The sequence below is a fragment of the Quercus lobata genome, chromosome 5 (genome assembly GCF_001633185.2).
Source record: "Quercus lobata isolate SW786 chromosome 5, ValleyOak3.0 Primary Assembly, whole genome shotgun sequence".
In the NCBI taxonomy this organism is placed as follows: Eukaryota; Viridiplantae; Streptophyta; class Magnoliopsida; order Fagales; family Fagaceae; genus Quercus; species Quercus lobata.
This window is the reverse complement of record NC_044908.1, coordinates 28,674,606-28,699,735: the sequence shown is the minus strand read 5'-3', so window position 1 is coordinate 28,699,735 and position 25,130 is coordinate 28,674,606. Positions and strand designations below refer to the sequence as shown.

Below are 25,130 nucleotides of genomic sequence, written 5' to 3'. Positions count from 1 at the left end.
GTCCTCCAAAGTCAACTACCACTGAAAAGGAAACCAATATTGCATTAATGACCCACCAGCCTGACACTTTATCCACCATAACTGACCATGTTACCTCTTCGGTACACAAAAATTTCAGCAACTCCACAACATCCACTTCCCTTGACCCGGTGGGCCCACAAACTGGTTCTTGGCGCAGACTTGGGCCGCCTCGGCAGATAATGGACACTAATGGGCCCAATATAGATATTTTGGGCTCAAAACGTAAAAACTCAGATGAAGTGATCATGAGGGACACTCTTGACGATAAGAAGCAAAAGATACTCGATGATGAAGCACGTACCTTGGGCAAGCTCAAGGCAGACAACTTAGGATCGGCGGTGGCTGCTTGGCAGCACCATCGGACACAATGAGTATCCTAAGCTAGAACTGTCGGGGGCTTGGGAACCTCTGTACAGTAAACGCTCTCCAGAGAAGAGAGCATTGAATAAACAAGCTCCCATTTGTGTCTTCTTAATGGAGACCAAACTCACTACTGAGCAGCTGAACAACATGAAGCAAAACTGGAAATATAACCAAGGCTTGGTGGTTTCTAATGACGGTTCCAGTGGTGGCTTAGCGCTATTATGGAAACCGGGCACTCAGGTACATGTCAAAAATTTTTCCCGTTGGTATATTGACGCCCATATAGTTTGTGATTCAACAGGTGCAAAGTGGAGACTGACCAGATTCTATGGTTACCCCGATACAAGCAAACGGGAAGAGACGTGGGCATTACTAGAATCCCTTGGGCGTTCAAATACTCTACCGTGGCTATGTGTAGGAGACTACAATGAGATACTCAGCCAAGCGGAAAAGGCAGAGGACGCCTACGACCAGCCAGGCAGATGGACCATTTTCGCATGGCAATCTCACACTGTGGCTTCCTGGATCTAGGTTATCGTGGCTCTCCATTTACATGGTCACGAAACCACCCCACTGAAGGTCGCATTCGCATACGCCTAGACAGGGCGCTTGCTACTGCTGCATGGAAATCAAAGTTTCCCGGAGCATTGGTCCAACATCTCTCCATGTCCACCTCGGACCATTCCATGATTGTTGTTAGTATGCCATCTACTAAGCCCCGCTACAAACGCCCCAGGCCACCTTTCCGCTTTGAAGCAATGTGGCTTCGTGACCCACGTTGTGCTGAAATAGTTGAAGATGCTTGGATGGAAGGACTTTACCAACCAAATGGGGCCCAGATTAGAAACTGCCTTGACAGTTGCCGAACACGTTTATCTGCATGGAATAAAACTGAATTTGGGCATGTTGGAAGGTAGATTTCTAGGTTGGAAAAAGAACTACAAATGCTAGAGCAACATCACCGACCAAATCATAAGCACATTGAGGAGGTCCGCAAAGCTCTGAACTGTTGGCTTGATGCTGAAAATACAATGTGGCACCAGAGGTCCAGGCACCTATGGATCACTGATGGCGACTGAAACACTTCTTTTTTCCATCAAAAAGCATCGAACCGCAAGGACAGAAACCTCATTAGAGGTATCACAGATCAAAATGGGGTATGGCAAGAAGATGATCAAGCCGTGGAAAGTATTGTTCTGGACTATTTCAACTCCATTTTTCGTTCCAATGACCCTACTGACACAGCACCCATAACAGCAGCAGTACGTCCTGTGGTCACTAACCAAATGAATGAGTACCTTTGTCAGACTTTCCAAGCGGATGAAGTTCACAAGGCATTGAAGCAGATGCACCCCAAAAAATCTCCAGGTCCTGATGGTATGCCTCCACTTTTCTACCAACACTTCTGGTCTCTAACGGGTGAGTGTGTTACAAAAGCTGTCCTTGATTTTTTAAATTTGGGAGTCATACCCCCTAAATTTAATGACACTCATATTATTCTCATCCCGAAGGTGAAAAATCCTACAAAGATAACACAATACAGGCCCATAAGCTTAAGCAATGTCATCTCTAGACTAGCCTCCAAAGTTATTGCAAATAGACTCAAACGCTTCCTACCGGATATCATCAGTGAAAACCAAAGTGCTTTTATGTCCACTCGCCTTATTACTGATAATGTATTGGTAGCTTTTGAAACTATACACCATCTAAATCAAAAAAGAAGCGGACGGGTTGGGGAGATGGCTTTAAAACTTGATATGAGTAAGGCATTTGATAGAGTGGAATGGGGCTGCCTTCATGATATAATGTTGAAAATGGGCTTTAGCACTAAATGGGTGAACCTCATAATGCTTTGTGTTACCTCTGTTACTTATTCCATCAGGATCAATGGTAAGCCTCATGGCCACATTACCCCCACGAGAGGCTTGCGGCAAGGAGACCCTATTTCCCCATTCCTTTTCTTGTTTTGTGCAAAAGGATTATTAGCTCTCCTCACTCAAGCCACTATGAATGGAGCTATCCAGGGTGTTGCTGCATGCCCACGAGGCCCACGGATCTCACACCTCTTTTTTGCAGATGACAGCATAATATTTTGCCGAGCCACTAGTGATGATTGTGCCCATTTGGAACAAATCTTGGAGACCTATGAACATGCAACGGGTCAACAACTCAATCGTGAAAAGACTTCCTTATTCTTCAGTCAGAACACACCTCTTGAGACTCAAGAGGACATAAAAAACCGTTTTGGGGCTGAAATTATCAGGCAACATGAAACTTACTTGGGATTACCTTCCCTTGTAGGTCGTTCAAAGAGAAATACCTTTAGGGCGCTAAAGGAAAGACTCGATAATAAGCTTTCGGGGTGGAAGGAAAAGCTGCTCTCACAAGCTGGGAAAGAAATACTCATTAAAGCCGTAGCACAAGCCATCCCCACCTATACAATGAGTGTTTTTAAACTTCCGGACACCCTCTGTGATGAGATGACAAGTATGGTCCGAAATTTTTGGTGGGGTCAAAAGGAAGGTCGGAACAAAATAGCTTGGTTGAGTTGGGATAAAATGTGCACGCCCAAAAAAGATGGTGGCTGGGGGTTTCGCGATCTCAAGGCTTTCAACAAGGCTCTCTTGGCAAAACAAGGCTGGCGCCTCCAAACCAATACACATTCCCTACTCCACCGTGTTTTCAAGGCACGTTATTTCCCTAACCATGATTTCCTTCATGCTAAACTTGGACAAAAACCCTCCTATGCTTGGAGAAGTATAATGTCCACTCAGGATGTCGTTAAAGCTGGACATAGATGGCGGGTGGGTGATGGCACTTCGATACAGATTTGGAGGGATAAATGGCTCCCAAAACCTTCTACATTCCAAGTTATCTCTCCTCAAAACACTCTGCCTGCTACTGCAACTGTTTCGGAGCTTATTGATGAAGGCACAGGAGAATGGAAGATCGACCTGGTCAAAAGTGTCTTCCTCCCTGATGATGCTCAAGCCATACTCGGCATCCCACGGAGCAATAGATGCACAAAAGACTGCATGATATGGGCTTACACACCTAAGGGTACTTTCACTGTCAATAGTGCTTACAAAGTTGCCTTATCTCTAACTCCATTGAAGACGATGGAGGGAGCCTCACACACCAAAAACCAGGGTCAGTTCTGGAGAAAAATTTGGAGCCTCAATGTCCCGAACAAGTTGAAAACCTTTGCTTGGAGAGCGTGTAGTAACATTCTCCCCACCAAGTCAAATCTATGCTCTCGCTAGGTGCTGAATGATCCCACCTGTGATGCATGTGGAGTGGCAGCTGAAACTAGCGGACATCTCTTTTGGGCATGCACATGTGCCCGAGATGTGTGGGATGCCACAGGTATCTCCTTTGACAACAACGGTGTACACTACAGGGACTTCATTGACTTACTATGGTATCTCATTTTCATGCAACACGTCAGCCAAGATGTGCTTGAGCTTGTCGTCGCTATTGCATGGTGTATGTGGTACAGTCGAAACAAAGCACGACATGGTTCTCCAAGGCAGTCCCCTAATGAAATCTTACACAAAGCTCGCACCACTCTTGAAGACTTCCAGGCAGCCCACTTCAAGCGCCCTCAACTCACAAGCCCATCAGATGCTCGTTGGGTCCCACCCTCATACCCATGGTTCAAGATTAACACTGATGTAGCTCTCTTCAACGACCTCGGAACAGTGGGCATCGGTGCTGTGATCCGTGACCATGAGGGAGCAGTCATTGCCGCCCTGAGTCAACACATGCACCTACCTTTGGGTCCCTTGGAGGCAGAAGCAAAAGCCTTGGACGTGGCTGTCTCGTTTGCATGGGATATAGGCATACGTGAGGTGATTTTTGAAACTGATTCCAACATAGTTTTTACTATTCTATAGGGCTCCACCACACCACTTGCTGCAATTGTTGACATCATGGAAAGCATTCAACAAAAGTTGCTTAACTTTAGGCACTTTCAAGTTCAACACGTGCGAAGGCAGGGGAACAAACCGGCACATGCTTTAGCACACCGTGCCAAGGGTATTCATGACTTTGTAACTTGGATAGAGGAATGTCCACAGTTTATTGAATCTTTTGTGTTTCATGATGCTATGTACCTATCCTCTTCATAAATAAAAGTTACAGTATTTCTCATAAAAAAAAAAAAAAAGAAAGAAAGAGATGTACATTAAAGAAAGATATAGATATTAATAAAATAATAATAATAAAGAATAAAAAATATTATTTAAATAAATCAAAGTGTATAATAGATAAACTGATGTGAATGTTTTGGAAAAATTATGGTGTAAAACAGAAAAAGTAGGTTTTTATGGTAAAATATACAGAATATTTTTGAAGTACTGGTGTGGATGCTCTTAGATGAAGGTTTTTTTTTTTTTTTTTTTTTTTTTTTTAGTTTTAAGATTTCATTTAGATGAGGTCTTAGTTTCACACTACGGGGTTAAAACTACCATATATTATGCTAGTAATCTAATTTTTAAGAATTGGTATGAATGACTATCATGAATTTTAATGAAAAACCAAATATTATGATAAATTTCACAACTATAAAACAATGTAATACTACTGGCTTTGATTGATTCGGTAGGAGATGAGTCAAAATAGATGAAATCAAGAATACTTGTTTTAGTGGAAAGACAAACTATAAATTTTTTTTATAAAAGTAATGACTAATTTGGATTGGTTTTCAAAAGGATCTTAAGCATTCACAATTTTCATTGTTTCCATTGCTTTTGATTAATGGTTAAGATGTATATTTTATAACTAAACTCTTAGTGAAAATTAAACATACATAAAATTTGTTCACTAGTGTTGACCATATATTGTAAAATTGTGACTTGGCTTTTGAAATTGTATTTATTTAGTTTATTAGAATTATATTACCAAATAGTTATAAATTAATGTTTAAATAAGAACAAGTGAGACAGTGAAAGATGAATTGACGAGGATGATCCTAGATTAGTGTAATTTCAAGAACAAACAAATATGAAATTTTCAAATGGGCACTTGACTAACCGGTCAAATACTATTTATGTTGAATGACTCACTTCTCTACTTGAACCGTCTTTGTTAACATGTACCTAAGGACTACCTTGTAAGGCTAAATACTCCTGACTAATTGATAGTAAGTTACCACTATGAGGGAAAGGTGATGAGAGTAAAATAAACATGAAACTGTAAGCTCCAAGTAGTAGGAAGAGCCCAAGGCTCTGATCACGTGCTTGTTGAAGAATGAGCTTGCGACTCAAAGACAATATCTTTGTTAAGGGAATCGATCAGAGTTATAGTAAAAATAAGTCTTCATAGGGCAATTGTCACTACTTATGGAATCAAAACTATTAAAAGAAAAGAGAAGATGAGATAACCAATCGAGTCTTCCACTAAGATTTCAAATAACACTTGCAGAGAACATTATATCTCATGGTTTAGAAATATCCATTGAGATAGATATGGAAACCCTCTGTGGATGGGTGAAGGAGATAAAGGAGAACCCAAAATAGCAAATATCCTAAAACCATCCTAAATCCCTTCATTAGGAAACAACTATAAGATGAGACTAATGCTTTCTATCATAATAAAGCTGGTAATAACAATGTGAAGTGAATTATTATAGATCCATCTCTTAAGGGAATTATTATATATTATAGATTATATATAGACGTAGAGTGTATGCAATAGATACCAAATATTATACTTAGTATATTTTCATAAAATCAATTTGTGAACTAGATGATGGTAAAAACTTAATAGTTTATGCAGTCTCTTTGAATACAAAGACACTTGAATGGTGTTCCATGCATTAAAAATGAAGATAAAAAAGTATTTATTAAAATATGGGCTTTAGTTAGCTCAACTGATAAAGTCTTTTATTGTCAAATACAAAATATGGGTTTAAAGACTGCATACACAAAAAATCAATTACTGTCTTGGTCTGATAATAAAATATAATTATCATAGAACAAATGCCATAGATTGATGAGAATGTTAAAAAATATAAGTGAAACTAAATAGAAAGATAAGATTCAAATGAGGAAATTTGCCTAAAATTAAGGGTGTCCCATATTGATGAAAAGATAACAGCTTGAACGGAGTCTAAAATTTCAGTTTGGTTTCGGTAATGTTTGATTTCGTTTTCAATTTCTTAAAACCAAATATTTTGGGTTTCGGTTTCGAGTTTAGAAAATAAAAATCTGAATTGAAACTGATCAATATGTATTAAATATTACTATGTACAAACTATTTCAAGATAGTACCACCAGTTTAGTGATAAGACAAGCGTCTAACAATATTTGGCCTAGGTTTGAACCATACCAGACCTATGTCATTTTATACATTAAATTAAAACAAAAAAACCATACTCTCTTCACTTGTTACTTTAGTTGCCACTTAGTCTTTCTTTTCTTCTCTGAGTTCCATGCCTCTCTCTTCTCTCTGTCACACACTCATGCCGCTCCATGCCTCTCTTTTCTCTTCTTCTCATTATCATGCCGCTTTTATTGTCAAATACAAAATATGGGTTTAAAGACTGCATACACAAAAAAGCAATTAGTGTCTTTGTCTGATAATAAAATATAATTATCATAGAATAAATGCCATAGATTGATGAGAATGTTAAAAAATATAAGTGAAACTAAATAGAAAGATAAGATTCAAATGAGGAAATTTACCTAAAATTAAGGGTGTCCCATATTGATGAAAAGATAACAGCTTGAACGGAGTCTAAAATTTCAGTTTGGTTTCAGTAATGTTTGATTTCGTTTTCAATTTCTTAAAACCAAAAATTTTGGGTTTCGATTTCGAGTTCAGAAAATAAAAATCTGAATTGAAACTGATCGATATGTATTAAATATTATGTACAAACTATTTCAAGATAGTACCACCAGTTTAGTGATAAGACAAGCGTCTAACAATATTTGGCCTAGGTTTGAACCATACCAGACCTATGTCATTTTATACATTAAATTAAAACTTTACTTTAGTTGCCACTTAGTCTTTCTTTTCTTCTCTGAGTTCCATGCCTCTCTCTTCTCTCTGTCACGCACTTATGCCGCTCCATGCCCCTCTTTTCTCTTCTTCTCATTATCATGCCGCTTCTCATTGCCGCTCCATGCCTTCATTGTTCTTGCTTTTTTTTTTCCACCTCTTTTTTGAATCTCTAATTCTCTTTTTTGTTAAAGTTCTTCATCAACTCTCTCATGGGTATGTTCTTTTGTGTTAAAGTGTGAGTTGTCTGTTTGATTTGGTTTGATTTTTGTGTTGTTTGTTTGCTGAAAAAGTGAAAATACATGATTTGAATTTTTCTTTTTTCTTTGATCTAATTGGCTAATAAGAAATTAATAGAAACCAACAGCTAACCTAATCGAATTGACTAAAATGTAGTTTGTTCGGTGTCAGTGTTCTTTCCCTAGGGTTCGGTGTCAAAGTCAAATAAGGCAAGATCGACAATTTCGGTTCGGTTGAAAAATTGCCATTCTCACCGACTGAAACCGATTGATTACACCTTTAAATTAAAACATAGAGAGAACAAAGAATATTATCAAATTACAAAGCTATTGGTAATTGAGTTTGGAACATTCAATCCAAACCTTGTCAAGATCTCATTTAATATGAAATCTTATCATAAATCAAATTTTCCCTAAAAATCAACCGCATTGATTTTGTAGTATTGCAAGCTAAAATTGGAAATGTGATTATCCTATAGATTATCCACCATTCTCGTCACAAATACTATGTAATCTCTAATTTCGCCATATGCATTAACTATTGGGTGCAAAAAATCCTGAAATTTATGTAACAACCAAAGAAATAGACCATAATATGTTACTTTTTGTAATTATAAAAAAAATCAGTTAAAGTTTTAAATGTCGTGAAAAGTTGACTAAAATATATTTACTATCAGTTACTACTTTATTATCCCCCATTTTGTGCACCGCCCAATTCATGAGGCCTCTTTATAACCGTCAGATCAGATCGATGCCACACGTAAGGATCCAATTTATTTGGGATTGAATAACGCATACCATAAATTTTGAGATAGAGACAATGAATTAGCCATTACTCTAAGCTACGTCGTCGTTTTGAGGCATGTGCTGGTCTATTTAAATTGTGTTGGCAAAAGTGGGCCAATTGGACCTATATGGGCCATATCTATCTTAATTTTTTTCCCATGCCCACAGGAATTATTTATTAATTACCATTAATCCCAATATTTTACCATAATCAAATCCACCCCAAGCTCTATATAAACACCCCCACCCTACACTCCAAGTTCATCACAAAAAAAACTATTCAGAGTACAAACTTTTCTTCTCTAGCAAACATAAATTTCCCGTCCTACACTCTTTCAAACCTTAAACTTAGACCCTTCTTCTAATTTTCCTAGAGAAACCATTTTTCTCTCTAGCCAAACACTCTAAATCCTTTTCAAACCCAATCCCAAAGTCTACAACCTTTTTTCAATTCACATTTTCTCCAAAAATCTACTTCAAATGGCTCCTAGCATCACCACCACCACTGTCACCATCGAACCTGTTAGCATGCCTAGCAAGGCCTATGTCACATTTTTGGCTAGTAACAGTGACTGTGAAAGGTGTGGTTGGCTTAGCAAAAGGCCTGAGAAAGGTCAAGACTAAGTACCCTCTTGTGGTTGCAATATTGCCTGATGTCCCTGAGGACCACCGTGAAATTTTGGTTTCACATGGGTGTATCCACCTGAGAATCAAACCCAGTTTGCCATGGCTTACTAAGTGATCAACGGAAAAAATTGGCAAATACCCTTTTTTGCACAAAAAAGTAGCATTCTGCCCTCTTTCCCAAACTAATTAGGGAAATGTCCTTCTCTTGTAACTCGATAATACGTAAGTCAAGATTCATTGAAGAACTCGATTATATTATAGTCGAGTTAGCTTCAGCTTTGTGCCACGCTGGCAAAGCAAGCGTGGCCTTTTCCAATTAAAAAATGGTTGTTTATAAACGCATAACTTGGTAAGTAGAAAATCGAGTTTGCTTTACATTTTCAAACCCAACGTATCACAACGCCTGTTCACTCTCCCTCGCTCTCTGCCATCACTTTCCCTCTACACTTTCCCTATACACTCTCCCTCGCTCTCTACGATCATGCTTCCTCACTCTCCCCCACCCTCCATCAGTCTTCCTCACCCTTTTCAATCAGTTGTCATTGCCAGTAACCTGGTGCTCTACTGTACCCTTTTCAAACCCTCACCATACCTGCTGCCGTTGATTACAGGTACGTTGCTCTGCCATTGATTACTGTTTTGTGCTGCATTTGTTTTGTGGGAAATGGATGATTATCAAAGGGGGATCTCGCATTACCAAAATCTTCAATTTTTTTCATTTGTTTTATGGGTATGACGCAGGTTCAGATTTTGCGTAGGGAAGAAAAGATGATAATAAGTGCTAGTTAAATTTTTTACTATTTGAAAATGGGTTGTATGAAAAAGTTATGTTTCATATTGCCAAAACAAATGGCTATTGTGGAAGGAGCAAAATAGCTGTATTTTTGAAGATACAAACTGATTAAAGACTCGGTTGGAATCATTGTTGATTAGAAACTGAATAAATTACCATTATTTATCATAAGACAAATGAACATGAAGTAACATGTTTTATTAATAAAATTTATTTATTAATATATGAAAGTATAATTTATATAAAGATTTTCCATTTCTGCGATAGGTGTGGACATTGAACTTCATGTTGATATCGTTTCCTGATTTCATTTATTGTAGAGTTTCTATTTGCTACAAACAGTATGAGTATATGCATTGACATCGAAAATAGAGAATATATTGCTGCTTTCATTAGAGTTCAAGCCATGACATGAATTTCATGATTTTCATCTTGTGAAGTTTCTTATATTAATCTATGCACTGACATTGAAAATAGAGACTAAATGCACATCAAAGTTTGTAACTTTTGTTTTATGATTATTAATCTTCAATTGTTTATATTAATCTTCAATGTTTTTCATTTGTTTTATGATTATCAGAGGGGGATTAATCTATCTTTGTCTTTCATTCTCTCTAAGAATGTGTGAGTTATAATATGTTGATTGTTACTTCAATCTATCTTTGCTTTTTCATTTGTTTTATGTTGACTGTGAATCATATACTTTTTATCTTTTTGTTAAATGCTGGTTCTCAAATCATCCATCATTCATTTGAATCTTGAACCAAATGAGAAAATCTCTTTTAAAATAGTAAGACAATTTGGTGATAAGATGTCTCAATGACTTTACTTTTGTTTGGTACCCTTTTGTTTGGTACCTTTTTGTTAGTTTCTGTTAATGTTAATTGAATTGCTTTTGTATTAATTCATTAGTGTGCTCTCCCACAAATTAAGATTAATCTTTCAAGTATGCTTTCTTTATTGCTAACACCAAACAATTTTCACACTTTTGTTAGTGTTTTGGAATTCTGTACCATCTTGTTTTATGTTCCTTTTATGGAGAGAGAGAGAGAGAGAGAGAGAGAGAGAGAGAGAGAGAGGAATAGAAGGATATTTTGAATGCCAAGAGTTGTCCATGTAGAGTCTTAAATTTCAATTAATAGGGTTGTTGTATTATTGGATGTCATTGAATGCGCCTAGACCTCCAAAGCTTTCTGTTCTCATAGTATTTGTAATTTGTAGTTTGTACTAGAAACTTAGGGTATACATCTTGTATACTTCATTGGATTTTGTTGTACTTGGTTTTTATTTGATGAAATTTAAGCCTTATGGTCTAATGTAGAATCCTAACTATTGCTTATAGTTAATACTGGACCTAGGTATAGTTTGGAGTCTGATAGAGTCATACTCATATAAATGGATCCAGAACTAACTCCTAAAATTTGAAAACGACTCACCAAGTAGGAAATTGAGTAGAATTAACTCCTAAAATGTTGAAAATAGACCTAACAAGTAGGGAAGTGGGCTGACTAAGTCATGGTATGCTTACATATCTAGTGAGTAGAAATGTAGAATAATTAGTATAGGTTTCTAGATATTAAGTTGAGAACTTGAGACCAAATGACCTGTAGCTATAGGGATCTTAGTGGTCCATTGTAAACGGGCGATTGCATAGGACATAAAATGGGGAGTTGTCAAGGATGACCTTATAGAGAGTGTTACTTTGTTGAAAAGACCAAGTTTGATTGAACAGTTCTAAGAACAGAATACCTAAACATTGAGTTGTTGCAATTTATATTTACTATGTCACTGCATTGGTCATAAGCCATAGAGTTGAATTTAAATGTCCTTAGGGGAAGATCACATATTGTGTGTTGCATGGTTAAATTTAATTGGAAACCTAATATATAGCTCCTAATAATTGTAATTGATATTTTCCCTGTTAAAATCACTCTCAAAGACATCATAAACCAAAAAGAACTATCACATTTAAATATTGCTCAGATGTTGAACATATAGGTATCAATCAAGTTTCTAGCACATTAATTAGTCATTTGTTTGTTTTTTTACTTCAATTACAGATAATAGAAAAAGAAAAAGTTTTTTTATGTAAAATTATGGCAAGTTCTTATTTTATTTATTTAAGCTTTAATTTGATTGCTTTTGGGTTGCATGTTAAGTAAGGGCAAGAAGTGATGTTGACAATCTTGTTGGGATCATAATATGTCTTAATGTATCCATGCTTTTATTTTATATTAATTGTGGTTTACTTGTCAGATAATTGCTAACAATCTATTTACTGTCATGTTAGATATGCAGGCACTAGATAAAGTGCAGCTTGGACCCAACGATCAGACCCAGTTGACCCGGTAGTCAAATCATCGGTCAACTCCGCTTTAGAGGCATGCCGCTGACGTGGTATGTAGTTGTATTATTAATACATGTCCGTTTTATAATTACCTCATGTACACTACCTAACACAATGCTCGTCTGTGTGCAAGAGGTGCCTGGCATCATAAAGGTTTGACGCTGTAAATGTGTATTACTGTAGGGTGGGCTAGACCCACGTATCATGCAATACATATATGCATCAAGTTTAATCGAGCTATTCAAGGTTCCTGATATAGAGGTCGACCATGCCTTAATCACAGCCTTGGTCGAGCGGTGGCGTTCGGAGACGCACACGTTCCACTTACCCCATAGAGAAATGGGTATCACCTTGCAAGATATAGAGGTGATGCTGGGGATTCTGGTGGATGTGTTGCCTGTCACTGGGAGGGCAGACCACCAATGGAACGTGGTGTGCTGAGACTTGTTGGGCCATGAAACTCCACCTGTGATACCAAACTCGAACAAGTCTACCCTTGTTGGGGCGAGGATAAAATACAAGTGGCTTGATGCACAGTTTGCTACTCCCCCAGCTGCGGACACTGGTGACGAAGTCGTGCAACAACATGCCTACTACCACCTACTTGTATGGATGGGGGCCCTATTGTTCATGGACAAGTTGGCGGACCGAGTCTTACTATTAACTCTACAGTTCTTCAACCCAACCAGCAATGCGAGATGATACAACTGGGGTAGTGCAGCATTGGCTTGGCTCTACAGGCAACTTTGTAGTGCATCGAAGAAGGATGCGATGTAGATTGGAGGAGCACTCTTGTTGGTGCAGCTATAGGCCTATTCAAGGTTCCCACGAATATGCCCTATTACGAGGCCGTCTCTACCGCCAGTGCACTCAGGCCCCCTTGCCATTAGGTACGTTCATTGAGTTCTCATTATTCAAGCTAAATGTCTCTTAGGAATAATTATTTATGTGTAATAGTATATTAGATTTTATTTGTCTCTTTGATATAATTAAAAATATGTCAAACTAACAAACAAAAGAAACTTATCAATGCTTAGTATATGGATGTGAAATAAAAAGCAAAGTTTGTTAAATGTAAAGTTCAGTAACAAGCATTTGTCAAAACCCCATGTTTGCTAGGTGAAGCGGGCCAAAGATCACCGCAAAGCATGCCACACACGTCCTTGCTGCGTACCAGACGTCGCTGGCTACATTACGGGCAGAGCAGGTATTCGGTTAATTTACGTCCTCAATTTGAGGTTTTTATTTTCGTTTCCCTCAATTGCATGACCACATTTTTATTTTTATTTTTGTTTGAATTCGTGGATTGTTGTAGGAATGAGTTGATTTAAGAATATTGGTTCCTTTCAAGGTTGGTTATGCTTTTTTTTGAAGCCTTCTGGTTTATTTAGGATCTATGCTTGGTATTGATGCTTTGTTAGATTAATTTGAATCATGGTGCTGATTGTCATCAAGTTTTGTATTGATGAATGCTGCCTTTAAATTCTACTCCTACACCCTAAATTACCTATATTAACAATAGACCAAAAAAAAAGAAAAAAAGGAAGGAATTGACTATGGTGATTCAAGGCTCTTATCCCCGATTAAGGAGTTGTATTGATGCAGAATACTACTATAGTGTTATGTTAAGAAGCTTAATACTTAAGATTAATATTAACTAGTTGTTAACCCGTGCTATGCACGGGAAAGCTATTAAGGGTCCGTTTGGATACAGTTGAAAATTGAAAACTGAAGACACTGTAGAAAAATAAATTGCAAATGTGTGAATAGTATCGTGGGCAGGGACGGAACTATGTTCAAGAAGAAGGGGGCTGTGCCCCCCCCCCCCCAAATTTTTTTAAAATATTAAATAATAGATATATATTTAAGATTTTAGAAAATAAGTCCATGAAAAATTATATTTGCCTCTCTCAAGAAAATTATATTTGCCCCCCTCGACTTCGAATCCTAGTTCCATCCCTGATCGTGGGACCCATTTTTAATGAAAAAATTGTTGAAAAGTGAAGTTTGTGGGTCTCGTGAATAGTGCACACATGTACTGTTCACGAGAGAAAAGTCAACAATCACAACTTAAAAAAATAAAAAATAAAAAGAAAAAAGAAAAAAGAGAGAGATACGCAAAACATGGACGTGGGAAGCGCAAAACGCACTTCCCAAATGCACACTAAATATGAGTTAGAAGATTATTCTAATCACGCACAAAATCTTCTCTTTTTCTTTCCCAATTTTCATACACTACCAACTCTGTCTTAGGCTTGAACTCAATATAATTTCATTTAGTTTTTTGTTGCGTAGGATTAAATGTGTTTTGTTTCCTATGTTCAACCTCCTTTGTTGCTGTTAATGTGTATTTCTAAGTTCTAACAGTTACATTGTTGTATTTCTTATATATCTCTCTAACTTTATCCATAACATGTACCACAAACTATATGATACATGAGAAAGAAATATAATTCATTGACCAAACATCCATTCAGCAAAAAAGAAAGACCAAACAAACACCTAATTAACCATGGTAGAAGCTAGTAAGGCATTTACAACAGAATGTGACTTGTGAATCATCTAAGAAACCTAAGACTTTACAAACGTAGTCCTAGTACAATACAATGGGCATTCATATTTGCTACCAACTACTAATTAATTATTACAGTATGTCAATGAGTATTTCAACACTAACTACAGTAGCAACACTTATTGATGCAGCCATAATGCTGCACTACCTCATCATTCTTTGCAATTTAGAACATGCAAATTATGAGTGGAACACACTGTGAAAGTCAAAATTAAAAGCCCACAAGTATATTAAAAACAATTAGACCTATTAGTGGTAATTTGAACTCTAGTAGAATAACCTACTACTAATTTCAGGAAATTGAATCCTAGAAGACATTTTCTAAACCTACCTGTGTTGATTGATCATTGTACTTTGGTTTCTTGATGTTTTTGCCTTTTTTGTACATTCCCTATGTACTGGGCGGAGTCTTAATGAAGTTTTTGTGTTACTTATCAAAAAAAAAAAAAAAAATAGGGAGCACAAAAAAGAAAAAGAAAAAAATAAAAACAAAAGCAATTTTGAAATTATAAGGAAAAGTTTCATGTACCTAGCATATGTTCAAGTTGTCTTTCCCACATTGGCTCTTGCATTTGCACATCCTTGAACTCACTCTAAGTTGAAACCCCTAAGCATTCCTAACCAAAAATAATATATTTTTTTACAAAATATTCAGTAAAATTGTTAACAAAATTGGAGTACAACCACCAATCCAAAAGAAGGTTCAAGTTTTGTACTCTTCTTGGCAGTAAAATACATAATAACATGGTTAGATTCAGTATAAGAGATGTTGTCACAGCAAATTTCATACCAAAAGCTCATTCTCGCATCATGTTTCAACTCATTCAAAGTTCAGTGCTAACTTAAACCAATTACAACAAAACTCAAATCTCACCATAAAACCATAACAGAACCAACCAAAAAAAAAAAAAAAAAACTAAAAACCCTAGTCTCTGATGGTGTCGCTTAGCTTTGAATGCTATGCATATGAACATGGGGTTGAAATTGGAATGTGGATCTCGGTCAACCTAGATCTTTTACTGCACATTGTGCAATTTAATGTTTGAACTGTAAATTGTTTTTTGTACAGTGGCATTAACATTACCAACACCGCGATGCACATGGGCCTGAATGCTAGTCATTGTTTTAATTGCTTATTGACTTCATTTTGTTAATATTTTGAACACAATGTTGTTGTTATTTTACTTTCTGCCCAATAATCCTTGAAGATTTTGTGTACGAATAGAAGCAAGAAATTCTATGCTTTCCATATTACATATCACAAACATAATCTTAAATTAGTATGATGTCTGACTATCACAAACATAATCCACTTATGCAGATTGTATGGGAGCCGTACACGCATACGTTGGGCTCCCTGCCTACATATTGCATCGCTGGGCAGCATATTTGAAGGGCCAAGGTGCCATTGATCTACTTTTGGATAGTTGAGGGGCATCATCCCGAGCAGGTCTTCCGTCAATTTGGGATGAAGCAACCAGTTCCACTTGTCATGGATACGTCAACTGACCTTCACAAAATATCCCTCCAAGGTAAATGGGAGAAGGATTGGGAGGCAGAACATGCAATCCATATTCAACAATAGGCCAACTGAGGGCATGAAGTTCACGCTGCCCTTCTCCTGGATGGTGATAATACGTACCTCGTTCAGTACATGAAGTAGTACAATTGCAGCACAAGGCGGTGCATAACACCAGAGTTTGCGTACTGGGAACTCATGGTGAGGCAACAATTCCTTCCCCTTTGTTGAAACCATTGTTCGATAAAATATCTTCAGCAGATTTATCATGCATGCAAAACTCCACAATAATTATTGTCGTTACATCTCTATGAGTTTATCTTTCATTATATTTTAAAGTCAAAAAATATTTTGATTTAAGTTCTTCATAAATAAGTGAATTTGTCTTGATCAAATTTGTTTGCGTGAGGAATGGTTAATTGGCAATGACAAGAAAGACCACACCTTTGTCCATATAATTACATTCAAATTTTAAAAAGGGTGGGTTGGGTTTTATTCTTTTATTTTTATTTTTTGTTTTTTTTGGTTTTTGGTTGGCTTGTAATTTCAAATGGACGGTGCAACTCTTTTTAGTAGTGATAATTAGACATTTCATGATAGTTTACAGTCACACTAGATAGCCTTACCTTCAGGACTGAAAGCTAATTACATATTTTATGATAGATATTACCTGTATAGTGCATAACTGTTTTATGGTTGTTCTCAATTTAAGGACTAAAATGTCTCAAGAAACACTGTAAAGTCCCAGTGAACTTGGAGGTTTTTGTTTTGGTATTTTCATAATTTTCTGTTGCTATAGAATTCGTCGAAAATAAATATAGTTTTGAATGTTCTTTTTGATGTTGTTTTGGTATTAAAGCATAAGAAACTTTTCACTACTAGGCCTAATTGTTTTATTATGCACATTTGAGTGAAAGTTGTCATTTATACTCTTTTATTTGTAAAATAATGAAAATATTATTTTTCCCTCACCTTTGCTTTGGAGCCAAACTCAAAGGTGCTACTTTTATGTTCTAAATTTAAGATCATATGCTCCTGTTAATATGGTTTACAAAGTGTTACCTTAGGTGGATAGGTAGGTTGTTTTGTATCTTGATATACTTGGTCCTTGGACCAAGTATGATAGTTCAATTGTTTTTAGTCTACCTTGGATTAAACCTACTGCAATAGTATGTTTTCCATAAACCTGTTAATTGCAAAAGGAGTAATTGAAAAATATTTTTTTAAGACTTGATAATTTGTGCAAATGCTTTGGAAAACATTAGAGAAAGCTGGTTGATTGACCACTCTAGTGCACTATTACCTTATATATTTCTCCTTGACTTGCCAAGCATGGCCCAATAATTTTAATCAATTGCCACATGTGTAAGTTTCTTCATAGGGCACTCTTCATCTGCAGCATTGCCTCATGCCTTAAATTAACAATAAAGTCTCGAAAATTACCATTTATGACGACTTTGTTTTGCAGGTTCAGACAATGCTTAGGTCTCTACAAAGGTGTGACGAAGGTTTTGACATGCACAATGACCTTAAGCTGACACTAGAATATGTTGATGAGCTGGGCCAACTTAAATTGGCGGTTGCACTTGCAGAAGCAGCCGACATTGGTACACAGGCCCCGGGTCATGGCGGGCGGGCAAAGTGGTGGGTCTCGAGGGGGTGGACGTCGTGGAGGTGGTCGAGCTGGTCGCGGCCATACGACCGAGCTAGATCCCATCTACGATGAAGGGGATGACTTGGGTGCAGAAGAGTCATGGCTTGGCACTGATTGGGTACTGTCTGACAACGGCAGCAGGACACTACGATGCACATCTGATGCTAGTACTAGGCCATCCCACACTGCTGGTCATAAGGACACTATTCCAGCCCATACTACGTCCCGTGGTGCTAGCACGGACTATGAGGACCCTCACCGTATGTCGCCCCTAGTTTTTAGTGGATTTGCCCATGATGGTGGATGCATATTTGTCCCCACACCAGGCATGCCCACCCCACCTCTAGTGCATGTGGAGTCCACCATGGCAACTTCATCTCCAACCCCCCACGAAGAGGCTGTACAGATTGAGCGGATACCAGCTGAGGACATTGAGCCGATGGAGGGTTTGTGGAGATCAGGACGCCCTCTTGCACATGCTCCCGATTGCAGGACCGATGATGGTATGTACTTCGTCTACACTTCCCATCTTCTTGAGCTACTTATACTATGCATTTGATTGAATATGTTAATTTAATTATGCTATTGTGTCTGATGAAACAGGTAACATTAGACCTATGAGGGCATATGGGCGGAAACGAAAAGATCATTAAATGCCTTAGTGTGTGCTTATACTTCCTGTCGATAGGTGACTAGATATTTTCGTTTCACTTTTCTTTTAAAGTTGTTTCTTTTTTTTAGTGCTCATATATAGTGGAAAAAATGGTATTACCCGTAAAAAATATTTTCAATATTTTCACAATTTATTAGAGTGAGTAGTTATAATTGGTACAATATCACTTTCTTTTGATTCCATACTAATACTATTTTTTTTTTGTACCCACTAAAATACAAGAGAGAGAAAGCATATTCATTACTTCATGGGATTTGGGAGAATGTGTGTCTATCATAATGCCATTATTGATCCTCTCTCTCTCTCTTTCTCAAACAAATTAAGAGAGGATGTTTGATATTTAATTTGGTCAAAATTGTCTCTCTAGGACCTTGGAAAGAACACTATGTTCGTCATTATATTCATGTACTCTCACACTCTCATGATCTGGGAAGAATATATGAACATTGAAGTTTTCCATTGCTTAATAAAAGCTAACAAACACACACACACACACAAAACTCACATTCTCTCATTCACTATCTAGACAGGCAGGTGATTACAAAAAAATGGGGATAAAGGCCATATAGGCTTTAGCACATTGCCTAAACCCATGTAAATTTGTTGATATTTGAGGCCTTTGTAGGGTGCTTTTTGTCTGACAGATATACCAAAAAAGAAGAAGAAGAAATTGTGGTGGTATCCCCCAAAAGCTGGTGATCAAAGTTGAATACGTTCACATAATGAATGAATGGGTTTGTTTGAGAGCTTGTGAATTTCTACGCAAGGCATGGCTGAAAACGAGTTGGCTTGTCATGCTAAAGATTCTCCCTTCCTTTGTGTTAATAATGCCACCTTCTGTAGGTGACTTAGCCTTCCAACCCATCCCCTATGTTCTTATGTTTTCATGAGGGTTGCATCTACCATATATGGTTTCAAAGGTAAAATAATAGTGCTCATGAAAGTCACAATCCATATGCATCTCTTATAGTTGAATGGATTTGAGAATAGTGTTTTTTATATAATTAACTTCGTGACAATAATGGCTACGGTAATGGGTTTATGAGGTTTAAGGCCTAAGAAGGTCCACTTAAAGTAAAATAAAGCATGATAGCACCATTGCTTATCCACGTCATTTGAATTAAAACTAAGTTCGTATGATATGAGCATGTTATTAGATAACATTTTGTATTGGGTGGATAAAAGGTCATAATGGTTTCTACTTTCTAACACTTTCTTTTCTTTGTTATAAGTGACAAAATCAGGAAATATATTTAGTGGTATTGTTACTAATTTATGGCTTTTCTTTGCAGATTCTTCATATATCAGATGTTGAAGTTAGAGAGACCAAAATGATGGGAAATTATCCTATTATTATCTTCGTAGTATGCATTATGTTTTTATTTGAACTCGATAGCAAGCATGTTTGACACATTTCTTGTGGAAAAAAACTTTGATACACATTATCTTCTTCTTGATGCAGGACAAAATTGAGGAATTTGCGTACGTGTGCTTGTGGTAGGTTCAGAGTTAGGAGAATTTATAGGTTTTGATTTATAATTGTTGAGGAGAAGGTTGTGGGGTTCTGTTAGGAATTAAAAGATAGTTTGATGAGTTTGTTGATGGCTATTTGGTAGAAGAAAGTTAGGGTTTTGATAGGTAACAGAAGGACTTAATTTGGGATTTGCATGAAAGAAGACAAAAGAGACAATATGGATATGTTTAGGGGCTGTATACTTGTACCCTTGAACAACTTATTAAAAAAAAATGTACTTATTAAAAAAAATAATGTACTTATTAAAAAAAAATAATGTACTTATCAAAAAAATAATAATAATAATGTACCCATGAACAATACCACAATAGAAAAATAAAAGAGAGAAGAGAACAGAGAAGAACAATAACGTAAATGTGCCCTACACTTTATCACTTTTTTTTTTTTTTTTTTAAAATTCTAGTTCCTTTCAATATTTATGCTATATGCATATACTCTTTTTTGTACTAATGGTAGGACTTCTATTTGGGGGTGAACTAAAAACCTAATAAAAGATTTAAATTTATTCTACTCTAAGAAATAAGCTTCGTGGTTAACAAGTAGTTAGTATGTCTGTATGTTGTGACTTATAAGGTCTTTTGTGCATTGCTTTTGCTCTTAGAAATAAGCTCCATGGTTGCAGTATGCAAGTGGTTAGCATAGATAAGACGTGTATTGCATTCTGAAAATTTCTAGAATATAAGGGCTTGAGAACATGGCAATTTCTCTACCTGGCCTAATTCTCTAAATATGTGCTATTGTTTGTGTTAATAATGCCACCTTCTGTAGGTGACTTAGCCTTCAAACCCATCCCCTATGTTTTTAGGTTTCATGAGGGTTGCATCTATCATATATGGTTTCAAAGGTAAAATATTAGTGCTCATGAAAGTCACAATCCATATGCATGTCTTATAGTTGAATGGATTTGACAATGGTGTTTTTTATATAATTAACTTTATGACAATAATGGCTACGGTAATGGGTTTATGAGGTTTAAGGCATAAGAAGGTCCACTAAAAGTAAAATAAAGCATGATAGCACCATTGCTTATCCATGTCATTTGAATTAAAACTAAGTTCGTATGATATGCGCATGTTAAAATCGCAATTTCTCTAGAATATAAAATTGCAGCTTTCTAATTTTGTAGTTTTTCTTCATGTTAGTTTTCCCTCCTGTGTTTTCAATGGCTTCTCATTGCGACAGCAATAATTAACACTGTTCCATACCACACTCTTACTTTGAACTGCTGTGACCTCACTTTAATTAGGGGAAAAAGATGTCTCATTAGTGCCCAATGTGCATTCAGGGTTAATTGTGTTGTGTGGCATGTGATGCATTTAACAATGCATTCAAACTTACCTTGTAAGAGTAACGTGGAGGGTGAGGTCGTGGGTTCAAGACCCACCGGCAGTGTATGTAACTTCAAATCAGAAAAATAATGTGTTCAAACTTTCTCTTATATTATTCATTATTTGTAATTTCATTGTTGATTGTTGCTCTTCATTACTAGCTCCTGAAGCAAATAACAATTTTACTTTAACAATCTGTGATCCGCATGTTTTGTGAGTTACTGTACAATTAACCCTATATTATTGTTTACTATTTCTGTTTATCATGGCTGCCCAAACTCTTAAATTGAAGCACATAATATTTTTCTTTAGAAATCTGTGAATGACATATTTCGTGAGTTATGGTACAATATAGATGAGACGAACTTCATACTGATAGAATAAGTTTTGAACTAGTTTCATCTTGAAACAGTTATGCGCTGTGAGTTACACTATTAGTAGGCTTAGATGCAAAATATTGACTGTAGTAATGGAGTCCCTAACTCTGAGTAATCAAATGATGAAGCATTTAGCTGTTGACTTTTTTAATTCTTCTGAATCCTTGAACCTTCTTCTATTAAAGATTTTACATCATCACTTTTCCCATGTCAAGCTCATATTACTCATTCCATTCTACAGTGGACTGCTGTTAGATGTGGAAAGTCCCATAGTTGTTCATTGAATAAGAAAATCAAACAATTATACTTGTGATGATAGATCACTTCCTTTTCCACAATGTACAAATCTCCAAAATGTTCTTCTCCATTTGGAGATTGAGGGACACCTTTGTTTGGTTGTAGTCTTCCTGCCATATGATTTGCACTATATTTATATGTCACTCATAGAGATTTATTCTTTGCCTACCCATCAATGTTTGATTCCTATTAATTTGTGTTAATGTGACTTCGGCTTCTTCATACCTGTTAATATGACAGTTAGTCTTTGGCTATGAAAATTGGAGTGGAGAGTCTTTGCTTGTCTTTTCTTCTTTGATATTGTACATTAATTTATTTTAGTATTTAACTGTCTATACATTGGTGATTTATATACCACAAAGTGCTCAAATGTCTTAGCTGCTTCCCTCCCCCAAACCTCACAGGTGGGTGGACCCACAATATCTCATGCAAATTCATTTATGCTAATAATTTCAGGTGATTGGGATCAATGGGCAATTTCCAGGACCAATTCTCAATGTTACTTCAAATTGGAATGTTGTTGTCAATGTCAAAAATGGCTGTGACGAGCCATTTCTTCTCACATGGTATATATATTTTTTATAGCAAGAATAATAAAAATAGCAAGTAGTGATTTTTTTAGTGTTAATGTTGTCTAGTTTAATGCAGGAATGGCATAGAACATAGGAAGAACTGTTTGCAAGATGGTGTTTTAGGTACAAATTGTCCCATTCCTGCTGGTTGGAATTGGACATATCAGCTTCAGGTCAAACATCAGATAGGGAATTTCTTTTACTTCCCGTCCCTTAGCTTCCAGAGAGCTGCGGGTGGATATGGGGAAATCATCATAAACAACAAAGAAGTGATTCCAGTACCCTTCGGGATGCCAGATGGAGATACAATCTTCATTAGTGACTGGTACTCTAAGAGTCATAAGGTCAATGTAAATTTTGTTTTGCTCACTGACTCTGGTGACTGGTGAATACTAGTTACCTTTTTAGGTTTCCTCGCTATTGACCAATGCTTATTAGGAAACAAGAACTAAGGCAGGATGTTGAAAAAGGAATCAATCTTGGAGTTGTTGATGGTATCCTCATTAATGGATTGTGTCCCTATCGCTTTGATGGGGCAGTTGTTCCAGATGGTACTACTTACCTGAAAATAAATGTTGAACCAAGTGAATTTTTGAAATGTATATGTTATACTTAGTTTGCTGCCCCTTCTCTTTAAACTCCATTAACTTGCTCAAATGAACTAATATTTATAACAAATATGCCTATGACTTTTCCATTGAAAATGTGTTTTGAAAGTTGTAACTAAAAAGTAATCTATATATTACTAAAAGTTGAAGCGTAGCGTTTAATGTTGCTGCTCTCACGTTGCGCCACATCAGCTGCCACGTCATTTTTTTTTTTAAATATAATTTGTCCTACAATTTTAAAATGGTTTTTACAATTTTTAGCTCTATAAATGCAGCCCACTACTTATTTATTTACTTCCACTATCACCCTATAATAAATCCAACCTACTATTTATTTATTTATTTCCATTATCACCCTATAATAAATCTATATAATTAATCCAACCCACCTCTTATTTATTTAGTTCCACTATCAAACCCAACCCAAAACTTTTTCAGTTCAATTTTAGGGTTTTGTGTGAGCCTTTTCAACTTAAAGGAGGAGGAAAAAAACAAACAAACAAACATTGAAGCCTTTCAAGCTTTAGGGTTTTTTTTTTTTTTTTTTTTTTTTTTACATTTATTTTTTTAATATTTATACTTCTCCAACCTTTTTCTCTCCTTTACCATTTCATCTCCCCACTACTTTTTCAATCTTTCTCCCTTCCTTACCTTTTCATCTCCTCATTACCCTCTAAATTAATATCATTCTTCCTCTTTCCCTTCATCTTCCTTTATTTTTGTCTCTTCTTATTCACACCCTCTTACTATAAATTTGTCACTATCTCTTTTATTCTATGCATAGTTTTCCCTTACAAAAAAATGGTTCTCTCTCTCTCTCTCTCTCTAAATTTTTTGGTGGATTTTTTTTTCTTGCAACTCTACTTTAGGTTGATAATTTTTTATATTCCTTAAAACTCTATTTTGGGTGAAATTTAGTTTTGTTTTTTAAATTGTTGTTGTTGTTTTATTTTTATTTTTTATTCTCTTTGATTGTTAAATGTTATCCTATTACAATCTAAAGAATTAAATATAACATATAAAAATATAATATTATTCTATTAAATAGCATGGTTTGGATAATTTGCTATTTATTCTTTTACATAGCATGATTTTTTTGTGATGGAAGTTTTGCAACTTGGATAGCTTCAATTAGCTTATGAGAAATAGAATAGATTTACAATATATCAATTATGTATACAAGCTGACTCACAAAGCCATTTTCACTATTAGAGCTTCTCTGCCCCTAAGTTAGTCAAAATCTACCATTATTGGAGATTCTTCATATGATTTGTTACTTATAGTCCATTAGTCCTACTATTGCAGTGCCTTGTAGCTAGCTACTTAATGACATGCAAAAAATTTCACTCACTTTTATTTTAAAGAAGCGAAGATTCCGTAAGAACACAACACTTCCCTTCCCATTATTTTGCTAAATTCATATCTAATAAAATAAGCAATAGAAGTCATCTTCCTCACCATGTTAATAATAATAATAATAATAATAATAATATAGAATATTATATTATATTATAAGGACCCACAATATAAAAACTAAAACTATGGTGCCCATGTTCTTTCAAATCCAAATAACAGAGTGTACGAATAGCTTACTGTGCCCATGGCTTCAAACCCAAAAACTCACAATATCAAAATTAAAATTAAAAAAAAAAAACTGAAATAAAGAAAAGAAAGAGCTTTTAATCACAGGGTTAGTTCATGCTTTCTTAACATGAAAGTATAGATCATTGAAAATTTAAAATTTAAAAAAAAAAATCAAAATCAAAATCTCTAAAATTACCTTTGAGAGAGAACAGCAAAGAGGGAACAACGAAAGTA

The 25,130-nt window shown here is 36.1% G+C and overlaps 2 protein-coding genes across 2 annotated transcripts; both read left to right on the top strand.

The window, feature by feature from the left end:
• Nucleotides 1-1,328: 1,328 nt before the first annotated feature.
• On the top strand, nucleotides 1,329-12,619 carry LOC115990291. The gene is made up of 5 exons (XM_031114139.1): nucleotides 1,329-1,392; nucleotides 1,489-3,534; nucleotides 3,688-4,235; nucleotides 4,281-4,436; nucleotides 12,362-12,619. The coding sequence occupies exons 1-5, from the start codon at nucleotides 1,329-1,331 to the stop codon at nucleotides 12,617-12,619; spliced, it is 3,072 nt and encodes a 1,023-aa protein (XP_030969999.1).
• An 8,456-nt stretch (nucleotides 12,620-21,075) lies between these two features.
• On the top strand, nucleotides 21,076-23,320 carry LOC115990290 (monocopper oxidase-like protein SKS1). Its single transcript, XM_031114137.1, has 4 exons — nucleotides 21,076-21,084; nucleotides 22,589-22,698; nucleotides 22,781-23,029; nucleotides 23,143-23,320. The coding sequence occupies exons 1-4, from the start codon at nucleotides 21,076-21,078 to the stop codon at nucleotides 23,318-23,320; spliced, it is 546 nt and encodes a 181-aa protein (XP_030969997.1).
• Nucleotides 23,321-25,130: the final 1,810 nt, after the last annotated feature.